General features: G+C 46.9%; 1 protein-coding gene across 1 annotated transcript in view; it reads right to left on the bottom strand.

The window, feature by feature from the left end:
• The window catches only part of KAT2B (lysine acetyltransferase 2B), a 171915-nt gene that overhangs the window by 26931 nt on the left and 120116 nt on the right, over positions 1-24868 (bottom strand). Inside the window, exons 13-14 of the mRNA XM_075315293.1 lie at positions 11062-11205; positions 5286-5400 (exon numbers count right to left, since the gene is read on the bottom strand). Coding sequence (XP_075171408.1) covers positions 5286-5400; positions 11062-11205 — 259 coding nt within the window. The remainder of the gene's footprint in view (positions 1-5285; positions 5401-11061; positions 11206-24868) is intronic.

A 24868-nucleotide genomic window follows, 5' to 3' on the forward strand; every position in this document is an offset into this window, starting at 1 on the left:
TTTCAGCTTTGTAGCAACTTTATTTTCATAATCTAAACCAAATTTGGGAGGGTTTCAAAAGAGTAATTTATAAAACCAATGGATGAATTTAAAGTCAGGTTATAAGCTTTTATTTACATAACATGGATAAGCGACAGAACTTCTCTCAGCGAGTGTACAGCTATTTAATCAAAGGGCGTTTATTTGCATAACGTACAATATTTAAAGTAGATCATATGGGAAAATATACTCACGGATAAAACTTATGGCAATGGAATCTATGGATTTCTATTTATTTCATTTTAATTTTATTCTATTATTATTATTTATTTTTATTTATCTCTTATATACTTTTTCACTTATTATATTTTATATAATTGAATTGTGTAAGGTATTTTAATGATGTCATATTTATTTGCAGCTATATATAAGCACTTCTGTACCTCCCATTATGACTTTCACTTTGTCACTACTCTGTAGCTTTTATACTGTAGATAATATATACATACACAATAATGCAATACATATTTTTCCCTCTCACACATTTCACTTTCCTCCTTTTCATTTATTATCATTTTCTCCTTCCTTTCTTTCCACTTGCTTCATCCACACTCAAATGTTTTTTCCTCTTGCTAGTTCTTACTAGAGTTTTTAGTTCCCCCCTTTGTTTTGATTTTATTCCCCTATTCTGTATACTTGTACAATGCAGCGCTATTTTTCCAGCCCTGCACTCTAACTTGTCAATTTCTCCCTTTGGCAGTCATTGGGAAATGCACAGTGTTCCCCCTCTACTCGCTCTTTCCTATGTCCTCCAGCGTGCAGAGCACACCAACACCGTCTCCTCTCTGTACTGTGCGCATCCTATGAGGCACGCCGTCCCGACAGGATGTGACGCAGGCCTTCCCCACATGGCCATCTGGCGTCATTCCTTGTTCCCTTGTCAAAGCACAAGTGAAACACGCATTGGGTGCTCCTCTTGGCATACGGGTCTATATTCTTTACATATGTAATCCCAACTTTTCACATTGTTATCTTATTATTGTTCTTGCTTCCAGCTGTGAACACCGAGACCATACTTTACTTGATGTATAACCATTCTTTGGGGCATATATATTCCACTCTCTGTACAGCTACCTCTCTGCAGTGCTTTATATACTTAAACAGGCAATTCTGTCTGCATTGATCCTACATTGATATAGTGACTTGTTTATCAGTTCTTCCTGCTTTGTTCCCAAATTTGCTAACATTCATAGCTCTGGGACACCTCGTATATCCTTTTTATTTATCATCTACTGTGCTGTGCCTTGTAGTTTTCAGGGTTAACCCTTTGAATGTGATTCCACCATGTGATATGTGATTCCACCATGGATATATATCATTTTGTCTGCTATCGGATTTTATTAATCCGTTACTATACATTTAGGTTCTGTATACTGTTTGGTAATTTTGCACAAGCTACTTTATATTTATAGAACATACTGGCCAATTAGATGTGAATTTATATTGTACATGACAGATTCCATTGCTAATAATTTTATCCATGTATATATTTTCCCATATGATCTACTTTTAATATTATACATTATGCATATAAACTCTTTTTGATTAATTTTCGGTTCCTCTTATTTATAGGTTTTACGGTTTTTTTTTCAGATGCAGCCATCTTTACCATTGTGTTTGCTCTTTATAAACATTTGCAGAACATTGGGCTACGAGCCAGAATTCCAGTTACTGTTGCACTGACTTCACATCACCGCTCTCAAAGTCTATCATGGTGCAGAGTTCTACTCCTGGGATTATAGTGTGGCATAATGTACGCATACTAACAGCTCAGCATTACATTGATTTAGTCATGGAACGAACATTTCTCCAAAGTGTCCCAGGAGCGTTTTTTAGCACAACAATGTCATGCCACATGTTACTCTTTCTAGTGTAAGCAGCTTACTTGGCTGAAAAGTAAAGAGTTACCATGTCCTGCAATGTATTCAGATTTGCCTACCATCGAGCATAACTGGGATATCATTGGACGGCAATTGCAAAGAGAGCTGCCAGCAGCAGATCTTGACGATTTACCCAAGTGCATTCAGAGTTGCAAAATATTCCTCAATCCACCATTAATAACATCACTTATAGCATGACAAGCATGTACTGTATTTTTCGCATTATAAGATGCAATTTCGTTCCCCCAAATTTTTGGGGAAAGTAGGGGGTAGGTCTTATAATTTGAATATATGGATTATATACCACAGGGCCCAGAGGAGGTGGGGGCAGCTCTGGAGTGGTGCTGGGGGCTGAGGCAGGCTGGTGGGAGGCCGCAGGAGGCAGCGGGAGATCTCCTGCTCCCGCTCATATAATGTGCACTGCCGCTGTCCATCACCGTGGTGCTGAAACCGCCACGCGGTGATGGGCTGAGGGAGAGGCGCATTTATATATGCCTGCGCCCCACTTTGATGGCACATGCCCCCCCCTTCCCGTGTTAGATATGGCCCCCATGCTACTGCCCATCTTAAAATAAAAAAGCTTTACTTACTTCCTCCAGTGCTGATCTCCTGGTGTCTCCACGGTCTCCCTGCTGCCGCTTTGATCAAGCACACAGAGATGATGTCACTCTGCTGTGCCGATCACATGAGCGGCACCAAGAAGCAGGAAGTGGAGGAGCTCAGCAGCACAGAGGGAGACACGGGAGATAGTGCTGGAGAAGGTAAGTAAAGAGTTTTTTATTTTACTATGGGCAGCAGCATGGGGGCCATATCAAACACAGGGGGATGTGTGCCATCCATAGGGGGCCATAGGCAGCACAGGGGGACGTGTGCCATCCATAGGGAGTCATGGGCAGCACAGGGGGACGTGCGCCAACCATAGGGGGCCATGGGCAGCACAGGGGGTCATGTGTCATCCATTGGAGATGTGTGTCGTCTACAGGAGACGTGTGCCAGCTAAAGGTTACCTGTGCCAGCTGTAGGGGACAAGTGCCAGTTATAGGGCATGTGTGCCAACTATAGGGTAGGGGACGTGTGCCATAAATAGGGGATGGGTGCCATCAATAGGAGATGTGTGCCATCAATAGGGGATATGTGCCACCAATGGGGGACATGTGGCATCACTGGGGGACATGTGGCATCACAGGGGGACGTGTGCCAGCACAAGGGTGCTATATTCAATATAAGGGGGCCATATCCAGATTAAGGGGGTTAATTTTTGGATGGGGGGGCTAATGGACATATACCCTATATGATTTGTTAGACGGACACTGGCATTATAAGATGGACCCCATTTAACATTAAAAAAAATAATTCTCTTTTCCTTCACCAAATTTGGGGGTGCATCTTATAATCAGGTGCATCTTATAAAGCGAAAAATACGGTAAGTGCTTGTATTTTTGTGTGTGGCTCTCATAACCGATACTGTATAAATCAAGATACTTTGGAAAGATTGTTTCCATTTTTCACCACTGGCATATCATTAACTTGTCTATCAATTCTTTGATTTCCATAATTCTGTGACTTTTCCTTCATGATGTCGACATTTGAATGTTGAGAAGTGTACTTAAAGGGAATCTGTTGGCAGGTTTATGCTACTTCATCGGAGAGCAGCAATGACATTCTGAATCCAACTATGTATCACTTAGGCGGGCTTTACACGTTGCGACATCGCTACCGATATATCGTCGGGGTCACGTCGTTAGTGACACACATCCGGCGCCGGTAGCGACATCGCAACGTGTAAATCCGAGGTGCAAAGATGAACGAGCGCAGAAGCGTAAAAAATCGCTGATCTGTGTCACGTCGTTCATTTCCATAATGTCGCTGCTGCTGCAGATACGATGTTGTTTGTCGTTCCTGCAGCACCACACATCGCTGTGTGTGAAACCGCAGGAACGACAAACATCTCCTTACCTGCATCCACCGCCAATGTGGAAGGAAGGAGGTGGGCGGGATGTTATGTCCCGCTCATTTTCGCCCCTCCGCTTTTATTGGCCGGCCGCTTAGTGACGTCGCTATGACGCCGAACGCACCTCCCCCTTGAAGGAGGGATTGTTTGGCAGTCACAGCAACGTCGCCGACCAGGTAGGTGCGTGTGAAGCTGTCGTAGCGATAATATTCGCTACGGCAGCAAGCACCATATATCGCATGTACGACGGGTGCTATCGGGTGCTATCGCGCTCGACATCGCTAGCAATGTCGCAACGTGTAAAGCCCGCCTTAGACTACTGGCTGTAGCTGTTCTGAAACAATCTGAATGTTTAGCTTTAGTCATGTAGCAGAGCTGAAAGAGCTGCCCCACCCACATCAGGCTCTCTATAGAGATTGTAGATTGACAGTGAGGTGTCAATCACAGGAGAGGATGTGTTGGATTGCTCTGCATGTGCCAGCTAGACCTAGCAATGATAATCACCAGGTGATAAAGCCTTTAGTTTAGGTACACAACAGCACGGAGCCTGATAAGAGACTCACAGCTGATTTTTGTTTTTTTAACCACTACAGCATGCTGGCTACAGCTTATTTAGCAAAAAACTACTGACAGATTTTCTTTAAATGATCTTTTAAAAATCTTTCTAGTCTCCTATTGTATCTTGAAGTCCTGAAACCAGATATCAATCATGCTTTTAGAATAATGGACACATTTTAAATGTTTTTTTTTTTCTAGAGGGTTGTGGCAGAAACACGATTCATTAGTCCCAGCTCCTGCATCGTGCTTAATTAGTCAACTTCAAATGCACAGCAAATATCTCTGGATGTTGTACTTATTTGCTAAAATCTACAGACACACAGTCATGAGACTTTTTGGATAGCACTGGATGCCTCTCCTGACATGTCTGTTTTAGTAAATATTGATATTCCACCTAAAATAAGAAACCTGTAGCATATTTCCTTATAACTCTATATTGTGCTGTTCCTAGAAGTGTATTTATAAATTCCCAGCTTGGCGTTACCAGTTAGGGGTGTGTCCCTACACTGTCCAATTATTGATATTGTCAGACTTTGTAGGGACACACCCCTTTAACAAGAGCAATAGTAACACCCAGTTTTCAATTTATTCATACATTTCTAAGAGGAATAACAGGGAAACAACACCACACAGAGTTCTAAGAAAAGAAGTTCTACAATTGATATTCTATGGAGAACTGAAGTACTTACTCAAAGAGACATGTCGGAAGAGGTGACAAGTCCCCTTTAAACAGTTTTTTTTGTAAATCACATTGTATATAACATCTGTGATTACAAAAATTAAACATAATCTCATTCTCTTGTTACTTTTCTAAAAGTACAAAATGTTGAACACATCAGTGAAAAAGAAATACATACGGATTCCAGGGATACTTTCAATAGGTATTTGTCGCACTCCTTCTTTAAAGCATGACAATCCGGGGTAAACCTTCCTTATCTGCGCTTGTTTCCGTTCAATCATTTTTTTGATGATCTGTTAAACAATGTAACTCCTGTTAGTCATCAAGCAATAAACTTTCCGTGTGTAGACTGTCAGGCACAAAAAGATTGACCATAAGTTTCATAAATTATGGGGGAAATTCATTAAAGTTTCCAGAAAGACCCTGTTGCTAGGTTGCAGTTTTGTTTAAAATAAATAAAATGTGCTTTACTCACCTTTCTTGGGTCCAGCGCTGAGTCTCTGCCACTGGTCCAGGTGTCTTTTATTGGCAATGCATCAAATACAGTAACTGAGCCCAACGGCTCTGGGAGGCTAGTGCCGTCATCTTGGGCAGAGCTGTGAAACTTAGTTATTGGCTTCAGTGCTATTGACATCACATCATTGTTACAGACACCGGGAACATTAGTGGAGACTCGGCGCTGGACCTGGGGATGGTGAGTAAAGAACAATTTGTTTTTAAAACAAACTGTGGCTTGGTGACAGGGGTTTTCCAAAGCTAAAACCCTTCTTTAAACGATTTGCACCAATTTTGTGAAAGTCAGTATTGTTCTCTACGTTGCGGCACATGCCAGTAATAAATTTAGTGCATCTTACAGCTCAGCAACATTGAGGTCACCTTTCTAGACATTGCAACAAGCCAACATCTGTTCTTTTTGGTGCAGATAATAAATGTGTCTAAAAAGTATTCTGGCAGAAATAACGACGGAATGCTGGACCATAAGAGAGGTCGAGTTCACAAGAGCGTATCTCAAGGCGCGTATACGGACCTCAATGCCAGGACTTACAGGATCTCCCGACACATATGAGGCTGTAAGTTCAAATCGGGAGATACAGTCAGTCCAGGCACTGTGGTTTATATACAGAAGTCAATGCCAGTACTGACTGGGTTTATCAACAGATATGAGGCTGTAAGTCCAGATCAGGAGATACAGTCAGTCCAGGCACTGTGGTGTGTATACAGACCTCAATGCCAGGACTGACAGTGGGTCTCCCGAAACATATGAGGCTGAAATTGCGGATCAGGAGATACAGTCAATCCAGGCACTGTGCTCTATATACAGAAGTCAATGCCAGTACTCACTGTGGGTCTATCAACACATATGAGGCTGTAATTGCGGATCAGGAGATACAGTCAGTCCAGGCACTGTGGTCTGTATACAGATCTCAATGCCAGGACTGAGAGCGGGTCTCCCGACACATATGAGGCCGTAATTGCGGATCAGAAGATACAGTTAGTCCAGGCACTGTGGTCTGTATACAGATCTCAATGCCTGGACTTACAGCGGGACTCCTGACACATATGAGGCTGTAAGTCCAGATTGGGAGATAGTCAGTCCAGGTATTGTGGTCCATATACTGACCGTGAAATACACTCTTGGAAACTCGGCCTCACAGTAAATGAACCCCGATGATTAGGGTTGACGGTCAGAGCCACGTCACAAGACTGATGTTTCTTCCCGAGCTGTTCATATGTAACTATTAACATTTCATTATCGTCTGCAGGTATCTGTCCATGTGTTTGAGTATTTAATATACCAGGCTGAGATACCATTAACATTTCCCAGGAGTTCAGTGATTGGAATCATTAATGGCTTTAATTTTATGCTTTACTGATTTATAATAACATCATGGAAGTCATCTATTCAGGAACACAGGTTATTGATTTACTCTGGTAGCTGGTAAATGTCATTTATGGGTAATATTAAGTGCGGTGCTATAAATATCATCATTAATTTCCACTTAATGAAGCATGTTTTACACTTACCGCTCATGCTCATATTCATCAGGGTAAAAAGCTCCCATTATTGTATTTTATGAAGTGGCGTTGTACTTTTGCTACCAGAACTACATAACAGATTATATTGGATTCATAAATGTCCGATATACTATTAGCGTAAAATGACTATTTGTAGCTGTATCACATCTGTGTGGGGTTATTTTTCACTTTTTCACCATGTGTTTGTGGCCATCCAGACACAACTCATATACAGTACATGTACCCATCCCAAGACTTCCTATGATATTAATGATACTAAGATACTCAGAATCGAACCTTACACACTAGGTAGACCTATGAACTGTTATGACCGCCCTGCTTTTTGGGCTAACAACTAATGATTTCCTTCCCCCAAATGGTTGAGGAATAGCATGTATTAAATTTGGCATGGTTTGCTCACTCTAACCATGTCAGGTCCCCCACCCTCTGTCCAATTGTTTAACCTGTTCACCCCCGGGCGATTTTCCGTTTTTCCGGTTCTTTTTTTTGCTCCCCTTTTTCCGGGAGCTGTAACTTTTTTATTTTTCTGTCAATCTTGCCATATGAGGGCTTGAGTTTTGCGGGACAACCTCTACTTTTAAATGAAACCACAAGTTTTACCATATAATGTACTGGAGAATGGCAAAAAAATTGCAATAAAAGTGTGATTTCACGATTGTTTTTGAGATATTTTATTCACGGTGTTCTCTCTATGGTAAAACTGATGTATCAGTATGATGCCGGAGGTCGGTATGAGTTTGTAGATACCAAACATGTATAGGTTTACCTTTATCTAAGGGGTTAAAAAAAATTCAGAAGTTTGTCCCAAAAAATGAGACACTTTTTTCGCCATTTTCCGTGATCCGTAGTGTTCTCATTTTTCGTGATATATGGCTCAGTGATGGATCATTTTTTGTGATTTGAGCTGACGTTTTTATTGGTACCATTTTTGAGCAGATGCTACGTTTTGATCGCCTGTTATCGCATTTTGCGCAAAATTTGCAGCAACCAAAAAACGTAATTTTGTAGTTTGGAGTTTTTTTGCTACTACGCCGCTTATCGATCAGATTAATTGATTTTATGTTTTGATAGATCGGGCATTTCTGAACACGGCGATGCCAAATATTTTTTATTTTTTGTTTTTTTTTAACCCTTTAATTTTCAATGGGGCGAATGAGGGGTGATTTGAACTTTTATTTTTTTTAATTTTGTAAAACTTTTTTTTTTTTTTACTTTTTTTTTATTTTACTAGGCCCCATAGGAGACTATAACAATAAGCAGTCTGATCGCTCATTCTTTCTTGTAGATCAGAGCGGCATTGCTCTGATCTGCACAAAAGCTGCTCTCCTCTCACAGACAGCCCTGTTCCGGCTGTAAGAGGAACTGACTCATCATAGCTACAGGAGTCATCCAATGACCCCGTGCTACCATGGCAACCATCAAATCTACGTGATCACATCACGTCACTTTCGATGGAGCCGGGTAAGTGAATGCTCACCGCGGCTCGCTGTTAGGCCGGGGCCACACGGGGCACTAGTGCGATCTTCGTATGACACTCAGTTCACTCTGGCAGCACAGCGGGAGCCGAGTGTCATCCAATTGTCACTGCTACTGAAGTCCGATCATGCGATCGGACCTCAGCTGCGGGGGGCGGGCTGGTACTCAGGAAGGGCGGGCCGACGCTGAGAAGGGGAAGGCCGGCGCTGCGGAGGGGAGGGATTTATCTCCCTCTCTCCTCCGTAGTCGGCTATTGCCATTCTCACCCTGCACTTGTAGTACACCGGTGTACTGTGAGTGCAGTGCGATTTTTCTCTTGCCCCATAGACTTGAATGGGTGCGAAAGAAAAAAGGAACGCATTATAGTCGCATGCTGCGATTGTTTTCTCGGTCCGATTAGGGCTGAGAAAATAATCGCTCATGGGTGCTGACACACAGGCTAATATTGGTCAGAGTGGAATGCGATGTTTTATCGCATTCCACTCGTACTGGTTTTCATACCGTGTATTTTAGACCTTACATTGCGCTGTGACATTTTCACAGCACGATCTAAGATGTTAACAGGCGCGAGTGGGTAGCGAATCTACTCGTGCCTGATAGCAGCACATGTCAGCTGTTCAAATCAGCTGACATGTGTAGCGATGGCTGCCAGCGGCAGCTGGCAGGCGTTAACCTGAAACAATCAATGACATACCCAGTACGTCATCTGTTGTGAAGAGGTTACTCTGCCACAATTCATTTTTGGAACTACTTCGACAACTCCTTTCCATTCCCCTTGTTCGTCCCCGTAAAAATACATAAGCCTATATTCACCTCTGGTGCGGCCGCAGTTCCAGCAATGTCTGAAGTCACGTTCCCGAGCCCAGGCGATATTATTATGACACGCAAGCCCGCAACCAATCAGCGCCTGGTGTCTGTCTCTCTACTTTCGGCATTTGAGCAGGATGTCAGTACTGCACTCACATCCTGCTCCAATGTCCCAAGGCGGGGTGAATGGAGCCATTGCTGATTGGTTGTGGGGCCCGTGTGGGCCCTGGGAACGGGACTTCAGAGACTGCTGGAACCGCAACCACACTGGATGTGAGTATAGGCTTATTTTTACAGGGATGAACAGGAGAAATGAGTAGGAGATGTCTAAGTAGTGGACAACCAGTTTAACCCATACTAGTCTGAAGGGATGTGTCCCCTGGTCATGAATGATTGTTTTTGCATTGCCCATGTTTTCTCCTTATCTATAGAAATCTTGCACAAATGCACATCTTTGCTGCCTGAGCACGCAAAAAGAAGCCAAGTGAACAGCCTCAATGGTGCACTATGGATGCCCCTAAAGAAGTAGTGAACAGAAGTTACCTGAGTGAGAGTTGCAAACTGAGTTCCACTTGAGAGACATTTCTGGGGCTGAGGAGATGACAGAGGCAGCGCAGAGAACCTCAGTCATGTCTGGAGGGGCATGAGTTAAGCAAGTGAAGAGTAACCCCTTAATGACTGGGCAATTTTTCATTTTTGTGCTTTTGTTTTTTCCTCCACTTATTTCAAGAGGCATAACTTTTTTATCTTTAATCAATATAGGGTTACGAGGGCTTGTTTTTGGCAGGATCAGTTGTACTTTTGAATGCACCATTCTATTTATTATGTGATATAATGGTAAGCGGAGAAAAAATTCCAAGTGTGGCAAAATGGAAAAGAAAGTGAAATTCTGCAATAGTTTTTTTGTTTTTTATTTACAGCAATCATTTTACTATAAAACTGAGCTGACAGTATGATTCTCAGGGTCAGTACGATTATGTAGATACCAATCATAGAGAGATTGACAGCGGCATTTAACTGATAAACTGCCGAGGGTGGATCTCCGATCTAACCAGCATTCACAGGAAAATCATGACAGACATAGATAGTCATCAGCTGACCCCTGGCTGTCATGACAACCCAGTGGCACCCCACAATCATGCCACGGGGTTGCCAATGGGAGAGGAGAATGACGTGCCCCCCTGCCGGCATGTGTTAAATCCTGCTGTCAGAGGTTAACAGTGATGGGCGGATCTTCGACCCACCCACGGCTGTTAGAAGCACATGGCGGCTGATCAAATCTGCCAATATGTACAGGGAAATTTGTGGGATCAGTATGTGAGCTTGCATCAAAGGCAGGGAACTGACTCATGACGGACATAGTATGTCATGAGTCCTTAAGGGGTTAATTCAATTATTTCCAACCTTATCACTGCAGGAGAAGTCTTGAAAATGTTTCTACTCTTTGCTTCAAAGTGAACGGGTGGGTAAAACCTTCTATGATTCTTGTCCGATGCTTTACTTAAGTTCAGTGATGATTACTGCTGTGCAGACCATCCTTGAAATCAGTTTGTCTTTCCTAGTGTAGAAGTGACAGGTCTTGTTGTCCTTGTTAGCCTAAAGGACCCCCATGCTAAATGACACCAATACTCTACCTCTTTCTGCTTCTTAATGATGACAGAGAATTCGGTGTAAGGAATTCTGGGATTAAGCTCACATCCCATTAACGTGGCTCCTTCATAGTCCTTGATATAGCCACCGTACCTCGCTTTAGGTACTTTAATATCCTTAGAAAAGCCCTAAAACATAAAATAAACAGAATTAATGGCCCTTCTTTCAAAATATAACCCAATAATATACATGAAAAAAATGAGAACATTTTTTATTGATATCTTTTGAAGTAGAATAGTTAAAATGTACATAAAAAATGCTTGTGATGCCAATTGTTTCTGCAGATGGTTTTGAAAAACGTTTGAGAAACAATATAAGAATTGTTGAGTTTCATGGTGATTCCCAGATGTTAATGAATTCTGCAGGGGTGTTAAAAGAATTGATAGTGTCAGTAGAGGTCCAATCCTTTTCCTTTTTGATGAGGCTATTTTCAGATTTAAATTCCCAGAGAAGCATTGCAAGGCTAATAAGTCTCCTTACACTGATCTTACCCCTTAGCCCCTCTGTCACAGGTCTCTTGCCCTAACAAATCAGATCGCCTGCTTTTCTATGATAAGGGGCAAACACCATAAAACACATCTGCAAATGGAATCTCTGATTTGGCTTCCTGTATCGTCAGAGTTTCTGCAGACTTACTCACCGCCCTGGCCGCATCCTCACCCGCACTCCCCCGGCCATGGCCATCCATGTGTGCTGCTGCCCCTTTCCCCTCCTGAGCCCTGTACATGAGCACAGGGTTCCCGAGAGTGCACCTAAGACACGCACACCAGCTCCTCTTAAGGGGTTCCCGGAAATGTCTCTCAGCCTATGGTTGAGGCACTGTGTATTTAAAGCAGCCTACCATTAGGGGAGGGGCCTGTGTAACGCCTCCAGTTAGTCAGTCTCCAGTCTGCTAGCTAGTTGTCCTGTTATCCTTGTGTCTGTCTCCAGTATCTGCCTTCCCATATCTGTGTGCCCCTGCTATTCCCACTATTCCTCTCTATAACCACCTATCCAACCTGCCTCAGTGATCCCGCCTGTAGCCGTCTATACCTGAGTCTGTCACCTGTCCTGAGGGTCAGCTGCTACAGTCCCGGTCAATGCCCTGGGAATTGTACCTGGCATTCACCTTGCAGTGGGCGCTTAATTAAGCCCCTCCCACTAAAGCGTAAGCCAGAGTCCCCCCTGTGGTCCAGTGTGTCCACTTATCCTGCTCGCTGCCATACACTGGCCGTGAGCGTTACACTTCCTATCCTAATTGATGTGGCAAAGCCCTTTAATGGGTTGATATTGATTCTTAGGGTTGTTACACTCAATAGGTGGCATTATACTTACCATCCTCTTCCTCTCTGAAGAGGCTATTTACATATTGGGCCTTGTATGTAATTCAGAAATAAGACCTCTATCTTGTTCCAGTAAACTAAACTGTACCTAGGGTTAAAAATGTCTCCGTCCATTGTACCAAAATAGACTGAACCTGCTGATCTTAATGGGACAGACATATGGTGTGGAGGGGGAGAATGATCAGACATGCTGAATATCATCTGACTATGATCATTTAGCAGCTTATTTTTATATTATATACTTTAGACTTGTTTGTAAGAGACAATAATAAGGAATGAGCAATCGGTCGTCATCTTGTTCAGCCAATCGTCAGCCCGGGTACATAGGCTTTAGCAGTTCAGAGGATTTTGCTGTGCAGCAGTCACCCGGGGTGACAATTTTATTAGGTATACTAGTGACAGTGTTAATAATCAAATTAAGTTTTATTTCCATGGAAACTCATCAGCAATTACCTGGATGTTCATCAGAATGAAACGGCACCATACAAGTGTAGAAAACGGATATATAATACATGACACAACATAAAAGTAACATAATTGCCATGTTGTACAGTCATATGAAAAAGTTTGGGCACCCATATTAATATTAACCTTTTTTCTTTATAACAATTTGGGTTTTTGCAACAGCTATTTCAGTTTCATATATCTAATAACTGATGGACTCAGTAATATTTCTGGATTGAAATGAGGTTTATTGTACTAACAGAAAATGTGCAATCCGCATTTAAACCAAATTTGATTGATGCAAAAGTATGGGCACCCTTATCAATTTCTTGAACACTCCTAACTACTTTTTACTGACTTACTAAAGCACTAAATTGGTTTTGTAAACCTTGAGCATTAAACTTCATAGGCAGGTGTATCCAATCATGAGAAAAGGTATTTAAGGTGGCCACTTGCAAGTAGTTCTCCTGTTTGAATCTCCTATGAAGAGTGGCATCATGGGCTCCTCAAAACAACTCTCAAATGATCTGAAAATAAAGATTATTCAACATAGTTGTTCAGGGGAAGGATACAAAAAGTTGTCTCAGAGATTTAAACTGTCAGTTTCCACTGTGAGGAACATAGTAAGGAAATGGAAGAACACAGGTACAGTTCTTGTTAAGCCAAGAAGTGGCAGGCCAAGAAAAATACCAGAAAGGCAGAGAAGTAGAATGGTGAGAACAGTCAAGGACAATCCACAGACCACCTCCAAAGACCTGCAGCATCATCTTGCTGCACATGGTGTCAATGTGCATCGGTCAACAATACAGCGCACGCTGCACAAGGAGAAGCTGTATGGGAGAGGGATGCTGTGAGGTAAATCCGGAGATATGACGATAAATCATGACATTCAAGTCATGTCAGGAAGCCCTCTCCTGGTGTCACTACCCCCTTCCCTTCACACAACTGGTTTAGCAACAAATCCATGGCCATGTCCTGTGATATGGAAATTAGGTGGCTTTAGGACAATGGACACAGGATGACTCCCTGCCGTCACCCTGTAGTAGGAGCTGCTAGCTAGTTAGCAAGGCTATGGAAATAGCCAGACAGAACGACTCCAGTAAAAAATGGTTCATATCTCACAAGCCATATTTCCGATAAATATGGCAACCATAAAAATGGTGTCTCCGCATGTGGACGATGCTGGCACACCCTTTTTATGGGAGCAGGACATTGGGAAATGCCCCAGGCGTGATATCAGCCAATGGGGAACTGGCAGACAGGTCATGAGTCCCCTCGTTCTGTAGCTAAATTCATAACTGTCACAATGAGAGCATTGGCGTCTGCCTACGACGCTCCCAGGCAAAGTTATAGCCAAAATCCCCTTTGCTGGATAATTCTGATCCATGCAGGGGGAGTGGCAGTGCTTCCCTGTGAGGTCACTAAGGTAGGAGGGGACCTGGATCTGCCCAGGTTGATAACCCTACTTCGGCCATTTTCCAGCGTTCTTCTGCTCGGGGGCCTGGTTGGGACAGACCTGTGAGAGAGTTCCTGGAAACCTGGTCTACAGCGCCCCCCTGTGGCCAGACGCACAAGGTAACTGATTGAATTGCATACCTGTTGTAAACCATGCTTTATCTGTAACTGTACTCTGACATATGTATATTCTGTAGATTCCCTATTGTATATATTGTAGTTTCTAGTGTGCTTTAGGCGATTAAATTATATAATTAATCTTGGGCTGTTCTGTTATCTCGATCTTGAATCCCACGTCTGTGTGTTCGGCTAATAGTTACCGTAAATCGGTTGGTGGCAGCGAGTTGTGCCAAGGATTATTGTGGGGAGGCCAGTGAGATTCGGGAAGATATTATATATTCCGCCCGCGGAGGTCGGGGGAATATATACCCTACTCTCACCGGGGACCCTTCAATAATCGGCATAAGTAGTATAGCGGCCTCCTTGCTTATTGTCGGGCAATTCCATAATTGGCCTGACTATAAGAGGGGCGCTAGAGAGCGCGTCACGTGCTCTGTCTGTCGGTCGGGAGGTATAAAGGAGGGTTGACTCCTGCTTGTTACCCCCCGATCGTGACGTACTGGTAGCCAGCGCGGGGGATTTCGGAGTGACCCCCCCGGTGGTTTGTGACATATTGGTGGCATAGCGGTGGGATCGAGATAATAGTGTGTGTGAGTGTGAGACCCATACTCCCAGACACTAAAGACTGCCTGCAGCAGCTGTGGCTGCTGGGGTCTTCAGACCAGCTCAACACTAGAGTGTCAGAGTGCAGATACTGTAAGGTGTGTGGAGGCATCAGGTGTCAGTTCTGTGTCAGTGACCAAAAGTCTGCAAGAATGGCTGATGGCACCAGGAGCAGAGCTATGCAACTGGCCAATGCTAAAGCAGGAGCCGAAGAGAGGGAGGACGGTGCTGTGGACAGCAATGAGGAGGTTGCCCACGAGTCCTCCAGGAGCTCGACGCCAGAAAAACCGTTCTGCCGAGGACATTGCGCAACCTGGCACTGCTGGACAAGATGAGGAGGAGCTCACCCAAGGTTCCTCAACGAGCCAGACGCCAGCCCTCCGCTCTGCAATGGACAGTGAAGCACCAGGCTCCGCAGCGGGCCGCAGATCACCACGTGCCATTCCACCGAGCCTGGGAGGCTCGGATAGCCTTCTTCAAATGGCTATGGCCCTACGCCAGGCTGGAGACCGGGAGGGCTACAAGGAACTCATGGCCGAGTGTGAGCGGCAAGCAGCGCGTGAAGAGCGCCAGGCAGAGCGTGACTACCAGCTGCAGCTAGCTCAGCTCCGGCCCTCATCAGCCACACGTGACCTTCGAGACACCAAACTTCCAAAGGTCCGTGTTGAGGACTTCCCAGTGCTGGAGAAGGATGGAGACTTGGACTCTTTCTTGACTGCTTTTGAACGGACTTGCTTGCAGCACCATCTGGACAAGGACCAGTGGGCCAAATACCTGACCCCCCGTTTAAGGGGTAAGGCCCTGGATGTCCTTGGGGACTTGCCTGCTGAGGCAGATCAGGGCTACGACACCATCAAGCGGGCCCTGATCCAACAGTACAACCTCACTCCAGAGTCCTACCGCAAGAAGTTCCGGAGCCTACAGAAGGGACCAAAGGACTCCTGGGCTGACCACAGGCGGGCACTTGCCCGAGCTGCCGACCACTGGACCCAAGGCCTGCAGCTTTCCACCGGACCGGAGATCCTGGACTTGTTCATCACGGAGCAACTCTTGTGGAACTGCCCTGAGGATCTCCGCCAGTTCATCCGAGACCAGAAGCCAAAGGGATCCACGGCTACAGCTGCCCTGGCAGATGACTACACCAACAATCGGGCTCCTGAGGCCAGGAGAGCAGCCACCAGCAGCACCTGGAGAGGGGGTAAGATGAACTCTGCGACTGCCCCACCTGCCCCTAGACTGCAGGGGGTGTCCCCCTCAACTCCCCTCTCCAGGCCCGTGGCAGAACCAAGACGGTGCCACCAGTGCAACCTACCTGGACACTTCAAGGCCATGTGCCCTCAGCGTCCCAAGGCCCCGGCTCCGTCCCCGTCCCAAGGGCCGCCCAAGGTGTATTGTGTGGGTGGGGGTGGTGGTAGGTCCCTGGACAGCTTCCAACCTGTCACCGTCGGCCAGTCTGTGACCATAGGACTGCGAGACAGCGCCTCGGAGGTGACTCTGGTGCGGCCTGAGATGGTGTCCCCCCAAGACTTGATCCCTGGAAAAACCCTCGCTGTCTCCGGGATTGGAGGCATTGACCCGGCGCTGCCTGTTGCTGACATTTATGTGGACTGGGGCGCAGGGCGAGGGGTGAGGGAGGTGGGGGTAACTGATCGGATCCCTGCAAACGTGCTACTTGGGACAGATTTGGGGCAAATAACCTCCCAGTTTGGCCCCGCCCCAAAGGCTGAACCTTCAGCCAGTGCTGACATGACTCCTGACAATGTTAATGTGTTATCTATGAATGATGTAAGGGAGGAGGGAGTGAACTCTGATATTTCTGCTTGCACAGACACCATAGACACACACGCAGCTGCAGCTGTGACAGGAGGGGAGGGGGTCAGAGAAAGGTGTGACAATGCCTCTACAAGTAATCAGCCTGTGAGCTGGGATCTGTTGCCCTCTGCAGGGATAAGCAGAGAGCAGGGTGCTGCAGGGGGAGGACCAGTGTGTGGGGTGGGGGCTACCACAGCAAATGTGGGGTCCCCAGAGATTTCACAGCGGGGTTCTGTTGCTGCAGGAGGGGAACAGGCAGGTGAGATTGGGGCCGGTCCAGGAGCGGAAGTGCTCCCAGGTAAGATCTCGGTGCATGGTTCCCCCACAACCGGGGTGTCAGGAAGCCAGGTAGGTCTGCCTGAACCGGCGGCTTGGTCAGGAACGGAGGAGGAGCAGGCACGACCCACGGTCGCAGCGGCTGTGGCCGCTGTCACCCGCAGTGGGAGTGCTGGAAGCCAAGGGGCCTCCCGGAGGTCCGATAGCTCTTCCCCTTCTGACCAAGTGGCAGCCGAGTCAGGTGGAGGCCAGGACACAGGTCCCGGGGTACTGACCGAAGATGTGACAGTCTCGTCGATTCTGGCCACATCTGGTCAGGGGTTTCAGGCAGCGTTAGAAGCTGACGACAGCCTGAAAGCTCTAAAGGAGCAGGCGGCACAGCCTCCCTCGGACTCGGACCCGGAGCGAGTGGTCTGGGACCAAGGACGGCTGTACCGGGCCACGGTCCAGCAGGGTTCACCGGAGGCGTGGCCCAGGGACCGACAGTTGGTGGTACCCTATCCGTTCCGGACGGAGTTGTTGCGGATCGCACATGAGATTCCGATGGCCGGACACCTAGGGATCGCTAAGACCAAGGCCAGGTTAAACCAGCATTTCTACTGGCCAAAAATGGGGGCCGATGTGGCTGCCTACTGCCGTTCGTGTGAAACCTGTCAGAGAGTGGGGAAGGCGGGGCCACACCCCAAAGCCCCACTAGTATCTCTGCCAATCATCGATGAGCCTTTCAGGAGGGTGGCTGTGGATCTGGTCGGCCCGCTGGCCATCCCCAGCAGCTCCGGGAAACGCTTCATACTGACGGTAGTTGACTATGCCACCCGGTACCCAGAAGCAGTGGCCTTGTCGTCCATTCGGGCTGACAAGGTGGCCACCGCATTGCTGGAGATTTTCTCCCGAGTGGGTTTTCCCCAGGAAATGCTCACCGACCGGGGGACCCAATTCATGTCCCAGCTGATGGAGACCCTCTGTAAGCAAGTCCAGGTGCGACATCTGGTGGCCAGCCCGTACCATCCACAGACTAATGGCCTGTGCGAGCGGTTCAATGGCACCTTAAAGCAGATGCTTAAGATGTTGGTCGACTCCCATGGGCGTGACTGGGAGCGGTATCTCCCACACCTGTTATTTGCTTACCGGGAGGTTCCACAGGCCTCAACAGGATTCTCACCGTTTGAGCTCCTGTACGGGCGACGTGTGCGGGGCCCCCTGGCTCTGGTGAAAGAGGCTTGGGAAGGGGATTTGGCCACCCCTGGAGTGTCGGTTATCGAGTATGTCATGCGCTTCCGGGACAAAATGCAGGCCTTGACGCAACTGGTACACGACAATATGGCTCAAGCCCGGGCTGATCAGAAGCGTTGGTACGACCAGAACGCTTGTGAGAGGACCTACCAAGTGGGTCAAGAGGTGTGGGTACTGGTCCCCGTACCACAGGACAAGCTTCAGGCAGCCTGGGAAGGCCCATACCTCGTGTACCAGCAGCTCAACCCTGTGACGTACCTGGTCACCCTGGACCCTGCCCGTGGAAGGCGGAAGCCCTTCCATGTGAACATGATGAAGGCACATCATGAGCGGGAGGCATGTGCGCTCCCCGTGTGCAACCTGCCCGAGGAGGGAGAAGCGGAAACCCTCTTGGATATGCTAGCCCAGGTTAGGGCAGGCGGATCCATTGAGGATGTGGAGGTTGGCCACCAGCTCTTGGAGGACCAACGGTCCCAGCTGTGGGCCACCCTACACCCCTTCCGGGGGTTGTTTACCAACCAGCCCGGAAGGACTGACTTGGCTGTCCATCACGTGGACACTGGGGATCATCCCCCGATCCGGCGTTCAGCATATCGGGTCTCCCTGGAGGTGCAGCAACACATGCGCCAGGAGATTGACGAGATGCTGGAGCTGGGGGTGATCCAGGCATCCAACAGCGCTTGGGCCTCGCCTGTAGTCCTCGTCCCTAAGAAGGACCGAACCACTCGGTTCTGCGTGGACTACAGGGGGCTCAATGCTGTCACGGTCGCCGATGCGTACCCAATGCCACGCATCGATGACCTGCTCGATCAGTTGGCCGGGGCTCAGTACCTGACCATCATGGATCTGAGCCGGGGATATTGGCAGATCCCCCTGACTCGCAAGGCCAGGGAACGCTCTGCCTTTATTACCCCATTTGGACTGTACGAGTCCACGGTGATGCCATTCGGGATGAGGAATGCCCCTGCCACTTTCCAGCGGATGGTCAACACCCTGCTCAAGGGACTTGAAGGGTACGCGGCCGCGTACCTGGATGACATTGCCGTCTTCAGTCCCACCTGGGAGGACCACCTAGAGCATCTAGCACAGGTGCTCAGGCGGATCCACCGGGCAGGTTTGACCATCAAGCCGGGAAAGTGTCAGCTGGCCATGAGCGAGGTCCAGTACCTCGGTCACCGGGTAGGTGGGGGAACGCTGAAGCCCGAGCCTGAGAAAGTGGAGGCCATCGCATCCTGGCCCACCCCCAGGACCAAGAAGCAGGTGATGTCCTTCTTGGGGACCGCTGGGTACTATAGGAGGTTTGTTCCATGCTATAGTAGCCTGGCAAAGCCCTTGACGGACCTCACCAAGAAGAAGCTGCCCTCTGCAGTCGATTGGACAATGGACTGCGAGACAGCCTTCCGGGCCCTAAAGGACGCCCTGTCCAGCCCGCCCGTGCTACAGGCAGCCGACTTCACGCGGCCGTTTGTAGTACAGACCGACGCCAGTGACTTCGGCCTCGGTGCGGTGCTCAGCCAGGTGGACTCTGCGAGCCAAGAGCACCCAGTCTTGTACCTGAGCAGGAAGCTGTTACCAAGGGAAGTTGCCTATTCCACGATGGAGAAGGAGTGCCTGGCCATAGTGTGGGCCCTGCAGCGTCTGCAACCCTATCTATACGGGCGCCACTTCATCGTGGAGACGGACCACAATCCCCTCAGCTGGTTGCACACCGTCTCTGGGACGAATGGGCGATTGTTGCGATGGAGCCTTGCGCTCCAGCAATACAACTTCACCATTCGCCACAAAAGGGGCCGTGACCACGGTAACGCAGACGGGCTGTCCCGACAAGGAGAGGTCGCGGACGGGCGCACGGGGGAACACCGGAGTGTGCTGCCCCCTAGCGCCCTCAAAAGGGGGGAGGTGTGAGGTAAATCCGGAGATATGACGATAAATCATGACATTCAAGTCATGTCAGGAAGCCCTCTCCTGGTGTCACTACCCCCTTCCCTTCACACAACTGGTTTAGCAACAAATCCATGGCCATGTCCTGTGATATGGAAATTAGGTGGCTTTAGGACAATGGACACAGGATGACTCCCTGCCGTCACCCTGTAGTAGGAGCTGCTAGCTAGTTAGCAAGGCTATGGAAATAGCCAGACAGAACGACTCCAGTAAAAAATGGTTCATATCTCACAAGCCATATTTCCGATAAATATGGCAACCATAAAAATGGTGTCTCCGCATGTGGACGATGCTGGCACACCCTTTTTATGGGAGCAGGACATTGGGAAATGCCCCAGGCGTGATATCAGCCAATGGGGAACTGGCAGACAGGTCATGAGTCCCCTCGTTCTGTAGCTAAATTCATAACTGTCACAATGAGAGCATTGGCGTCTGCCTACGACGCTCCCAGGCAAAGTTATAGCCAAAATCCCCTTTGCTGGATAATTCTGATCCATGCAGGGGGAGTGGCAGTGCTTCCCTGTGAGGTCACTAAGGTAGGAGGGGACCTGGATCTGCCCAGGTTGATAACCCTACTTCGGCCATTTTCCAGCGTTCTTCTGCTCGGGGGCCTGGTTGGGACAGACCTGTGAGAGAGTTCCTGGAAACCTGGTCTACAGCGCCCCCCTGTGGCCAGACGCACAAGGTAACTGATTGAATTGCATACCTGTTGTAAACCATGCTTTATCTGTAACTGTACTCTGACATATGTATATTCTGTAGATTCCCTATTGTATATATTGTAGTTTCTAGTGTGCTTTAGGCGATTAAATTATATAATTAATCTTGGGCTGTTCTGTTATCTCGATCTTGAATCCCACGTCTGTGTGTTCGGCTAATAGTTACCGTAAATCGGTTGGTGGCAGCGAGTTGTGCCAAGGATTATTGTGGGGAGGCCAGTGAGATTCGGGAAGATATTATATATTCCGCCCGCGGAGGTCGGGGGAATATATACCCTACTCTCACCGGGGACCCTTCAATAATCGGCATAAGTAGTATAGCGGCCTCCTTGCTTATTGTCGGGCAATTCCATAATTGGCCTGACTATAAGAGGGGCGCTAGAGAGCGCGTCACGTGCTCTGTCTGTCGGTCGGGAGGTATAAAGGAGGGTTGACTCCTGCTTGTTACCCCCCGATCGTGACGTACTGGTAGCCAGCGCGGGGGATTTCGGAGTGACCCCCCCGGTGGTTTGTGACAGATGCAAAAGAAGCCGTTTCTGCAAGCACGCCACAAACAGAGTCGCCTGAGGTATGCAAAAGCAAATTTGGACAAGCCAGTTACATTTTGGAAGAAGGTCCTGTGGACTGATGAAACAAAGATTGAGTTGTTTGGTCATTCAAAAAGGCGTTATGCATGGAGCAAAAAAAACCACGGCATTCCAAGAAAAGCACTTGCTACCCACAGAAAAATTTGGTTGAGGTTCCATCATGCTTTGGGGCTGTGTGGCCAATGCCGGCACCGGGAATCTTGTTAAAGTTGAGGGTTGCATGGATTCAACTCAGTATCAGCAGATTCTTGACAATAATGTGCAAGAATCAGTGACGAAGTTGAAGTTACGCAGCGGATGGATATTTCAGCAAGACAATGATCCAAAACACCGCTCCAAATCTACTCAGGCATTCATGAAGAGGAACAATTACAATGTTCTGGAATGTCCATCCCAGTCCCCAGACCTGAATATCATTGCAAATCTGTGGGATGATTTGAAGTGTGCTGTCCATGCTCGGCGACCATCAAACTTAACTGAACTGGAATTGTTTTGTAAACAGGAATGGTCAAATATACCTTCATCCAGGATCCAGGAACTCATTAAAAGCTACAGGAAGCGACTACAGGCTGTTATTTTTGCAAAAGGAGGATCTACAAAATATTGTCACTTTTATGTTGAGGTGCCCATACTTTTGCACCGGTCAAATTTTGTTTAAATGCGGATTGTACATTTTCTGTTAGTACAAGAAACCTCATTTCAATCCAGAAATATTACTCAGTCCATCAGTTATTAGATATATGGAACTGAAATAGCTATTGCAAAAACCCAAATTGTTATAAAGAAAAAAGGTTAATATCAATAGGGGTGCCCAAACTTTTTCATATGACTGTAGAACACAAGTTTTGAAGAGAATGTGTCATCAGAAAATGACCTATTGTTTCAATGAGGTTTTAATGTTAAATGTTGCAACTTGCACATTGGCCACTAGGCCTAATATTAGACTCCCGCTTCCTGTTGGTCACATGGACATTAAAGGGAACTTGTCACCGGATGTTTATAATACTCACCTAATGGTCAGTGCAGAGCAGACTGGTCGGATGGGCATCTCTGTTCCTTGGGTCCCGCGTCTCCTCTTTCGGCCATCTTTGTCCTCCAATTTTCTGAAGCTAGTGGGGAAGACTGCTCAATGTCCTCAATGTCGGCTAGTGTAGATGACGTAGAACACGTCATCCACACTAGCTTCAGAAGGAGGACAAAGATGGCTGAAAGAGGAGGTGCGGGACCCGGAGAACGGAGACGCCCATCTGACCACCGACCGTTAGGTGAGTATTATGAACATCCGGTGACAGGTTTCCTTTAACAGTCATTCTTCTCAACTTTTGAAGAACAGAAAAAGAGACAAAAGACAAATTTTGACCACACTCTTAGTCACACCCAAAGCCACACCCACTTGGAAGTAAAGGACATTCAGCAAATGCCCGGGACTGTTCATTCCTTCATAGTCGTAGCAGCCAGAACTTTCTCATCTTTATGTAGCTCCACTATATGATACGACATTGCTTTTGTGGTCTGTAAGGCAGTGTTCACATGTTGCATAAATACTGTGTTTTATGTTGTCTACAAGTGTCTGCAACAAACTATGCAATATTAATTTTTTATTGCATTTTTGCTGCATTTTTTTATGCCTTTTCCCCCTTAATTGATGCATTTTTGGTGTAGATGTGAAACCGCATTGTTAAATGTTTTTAAAAGTAGCTTTGATATTGTACTTAAAAAAAAAAGTAGCTGTAGTTTTTACATGTATTTTAAGCTCCACATAGGAACCTCTGGAGAAAAAAAGCACCAAAACTGCAGAGTTTAGCGGCGTCTTCACCATGGGTGAAGTTTTAAGGAAATCACATTCACTTTACTTGGACAGTTAAACACAGCAGAATTTCTGTTAAACAAAAAAGCAGCAAAAAAAAAAATAAAAAATGAACACTTTACGCTACATGTGAACACGGCATAAATGCCCAAGCAAAGTGGATGTGATTTCATGAAATCTCCACCTGATAAAGACCAGTACTGATGAACTGTTCAGTTTTGATGGTTTTTTTTTTCTGCATAGGCTTCTATGTGGAGTCCAAGGCGTTCACGAGTTCAAGTCCCGGGAAGACCAGAGGAGAGGAAAATTGTTTTACACTTTAGAGAGTTTCCGTCCCCGTCCCCTGAGGAGGAGGAGCTACACAGCCAGCGAGGAAGAGATGAGAGGAAGCCGGGACAAGAGCAGTGTCTGCCGGGTCAGCGGGACTGAGCCCTCAAATCAGGACAGTCCCGCTGAATCCGGGATGGTTGGGAGTTATGTTGACAGCAATAGACTGACAAAGAAAATATTTGTTTGTATAGAATACACCAGGACCTGGGAAAAAGTGTTTGATGGTGTGTACATTTCCCATAGATCCCGGTCTTATACGGTGTAAATGAACCAGGCAGTTTGGTTTCAGAGATCTGTGTATTCTCTCTGCCCCATTGAGCCTCTCCAGGTCTTATGATGACCCTGGCTTATCACCGGCAATGCTAAGGTATGGTATAAATGGGCTACATAGTCCACAAGCTCATGGCTCTCTGTACTCCTGGTAAACTACTGTGGGGAAAGCAATTTTTCGATTAGGAGCCATCAAATAGACCCATTTTGGTGAGTAAGGCTTTGCATGTTTAGTTAGTGGCCAGCCAGACTAGGATTTTAGCTTGTATCCTTTGTATTTTCCTTTTCTTGTTATAAAACAAGTCACGGCCAGTTATATCAAATCTGACTAGTGCATAATGTGACTTGGAGTTCTTTAAGTGCTTATCTGACCCAGGAGACTGCGATCCTATGAACTAATCCCCCTACTGCTGTCACAAGAAGAATAAATTAAGCAATCTGGGCAAAGGAGAATGTGAAGGGAGGAGGAGGAGGTGAGCTGTGACCATGATTGTACATAGAGGTGTTATCTGTCATTATAATCATCTCTGTGATGAAAATGAGACTGCTGAAAACTCTTCTTATAGACCAGGAAGTGTAAAGGGTGCTTTACACGCTGCGACATCGCTAGCGATTGCTAGCGATGTCGCGAGCGATAGCACCCACCCCCGTCGTTCGTGCGATATGTGGTGTTCGCTGCCGTAGCGAACAATATCGCTACGGCAGCGTCACATGCACATACCTGTTCAGCGACGTCGCTGTTGCTGCCGAGCAATCCCTCCTTCAAGGCAGGGAGATGCGTTCGGCGTCACAGCGGCATCACAAAAAAGCCGCCCAAAAGAAGAGGAGGGGAGGAGATGAGCGGCTGGAACATGCCGCCCACCTCCTTCCTT

The sequence above is a fragment of the Anomaloglossus baeobatrachus genome, chromosome 6 (genome assembly GCF_048569485.1).
Source record: "Anomaloglossus baeobatrachus isolate aAnoBae1 chromosome 6, aAnoBae1.hap1, whole genome shotgun sequence".
Classification (NCBI taxonomy): Eukaryota; Metazoa; Chordata; class Amphibia; order Anura; family Aromobatidae; genus Anomaloglossus; species Anomaloglossus baeobatrachus.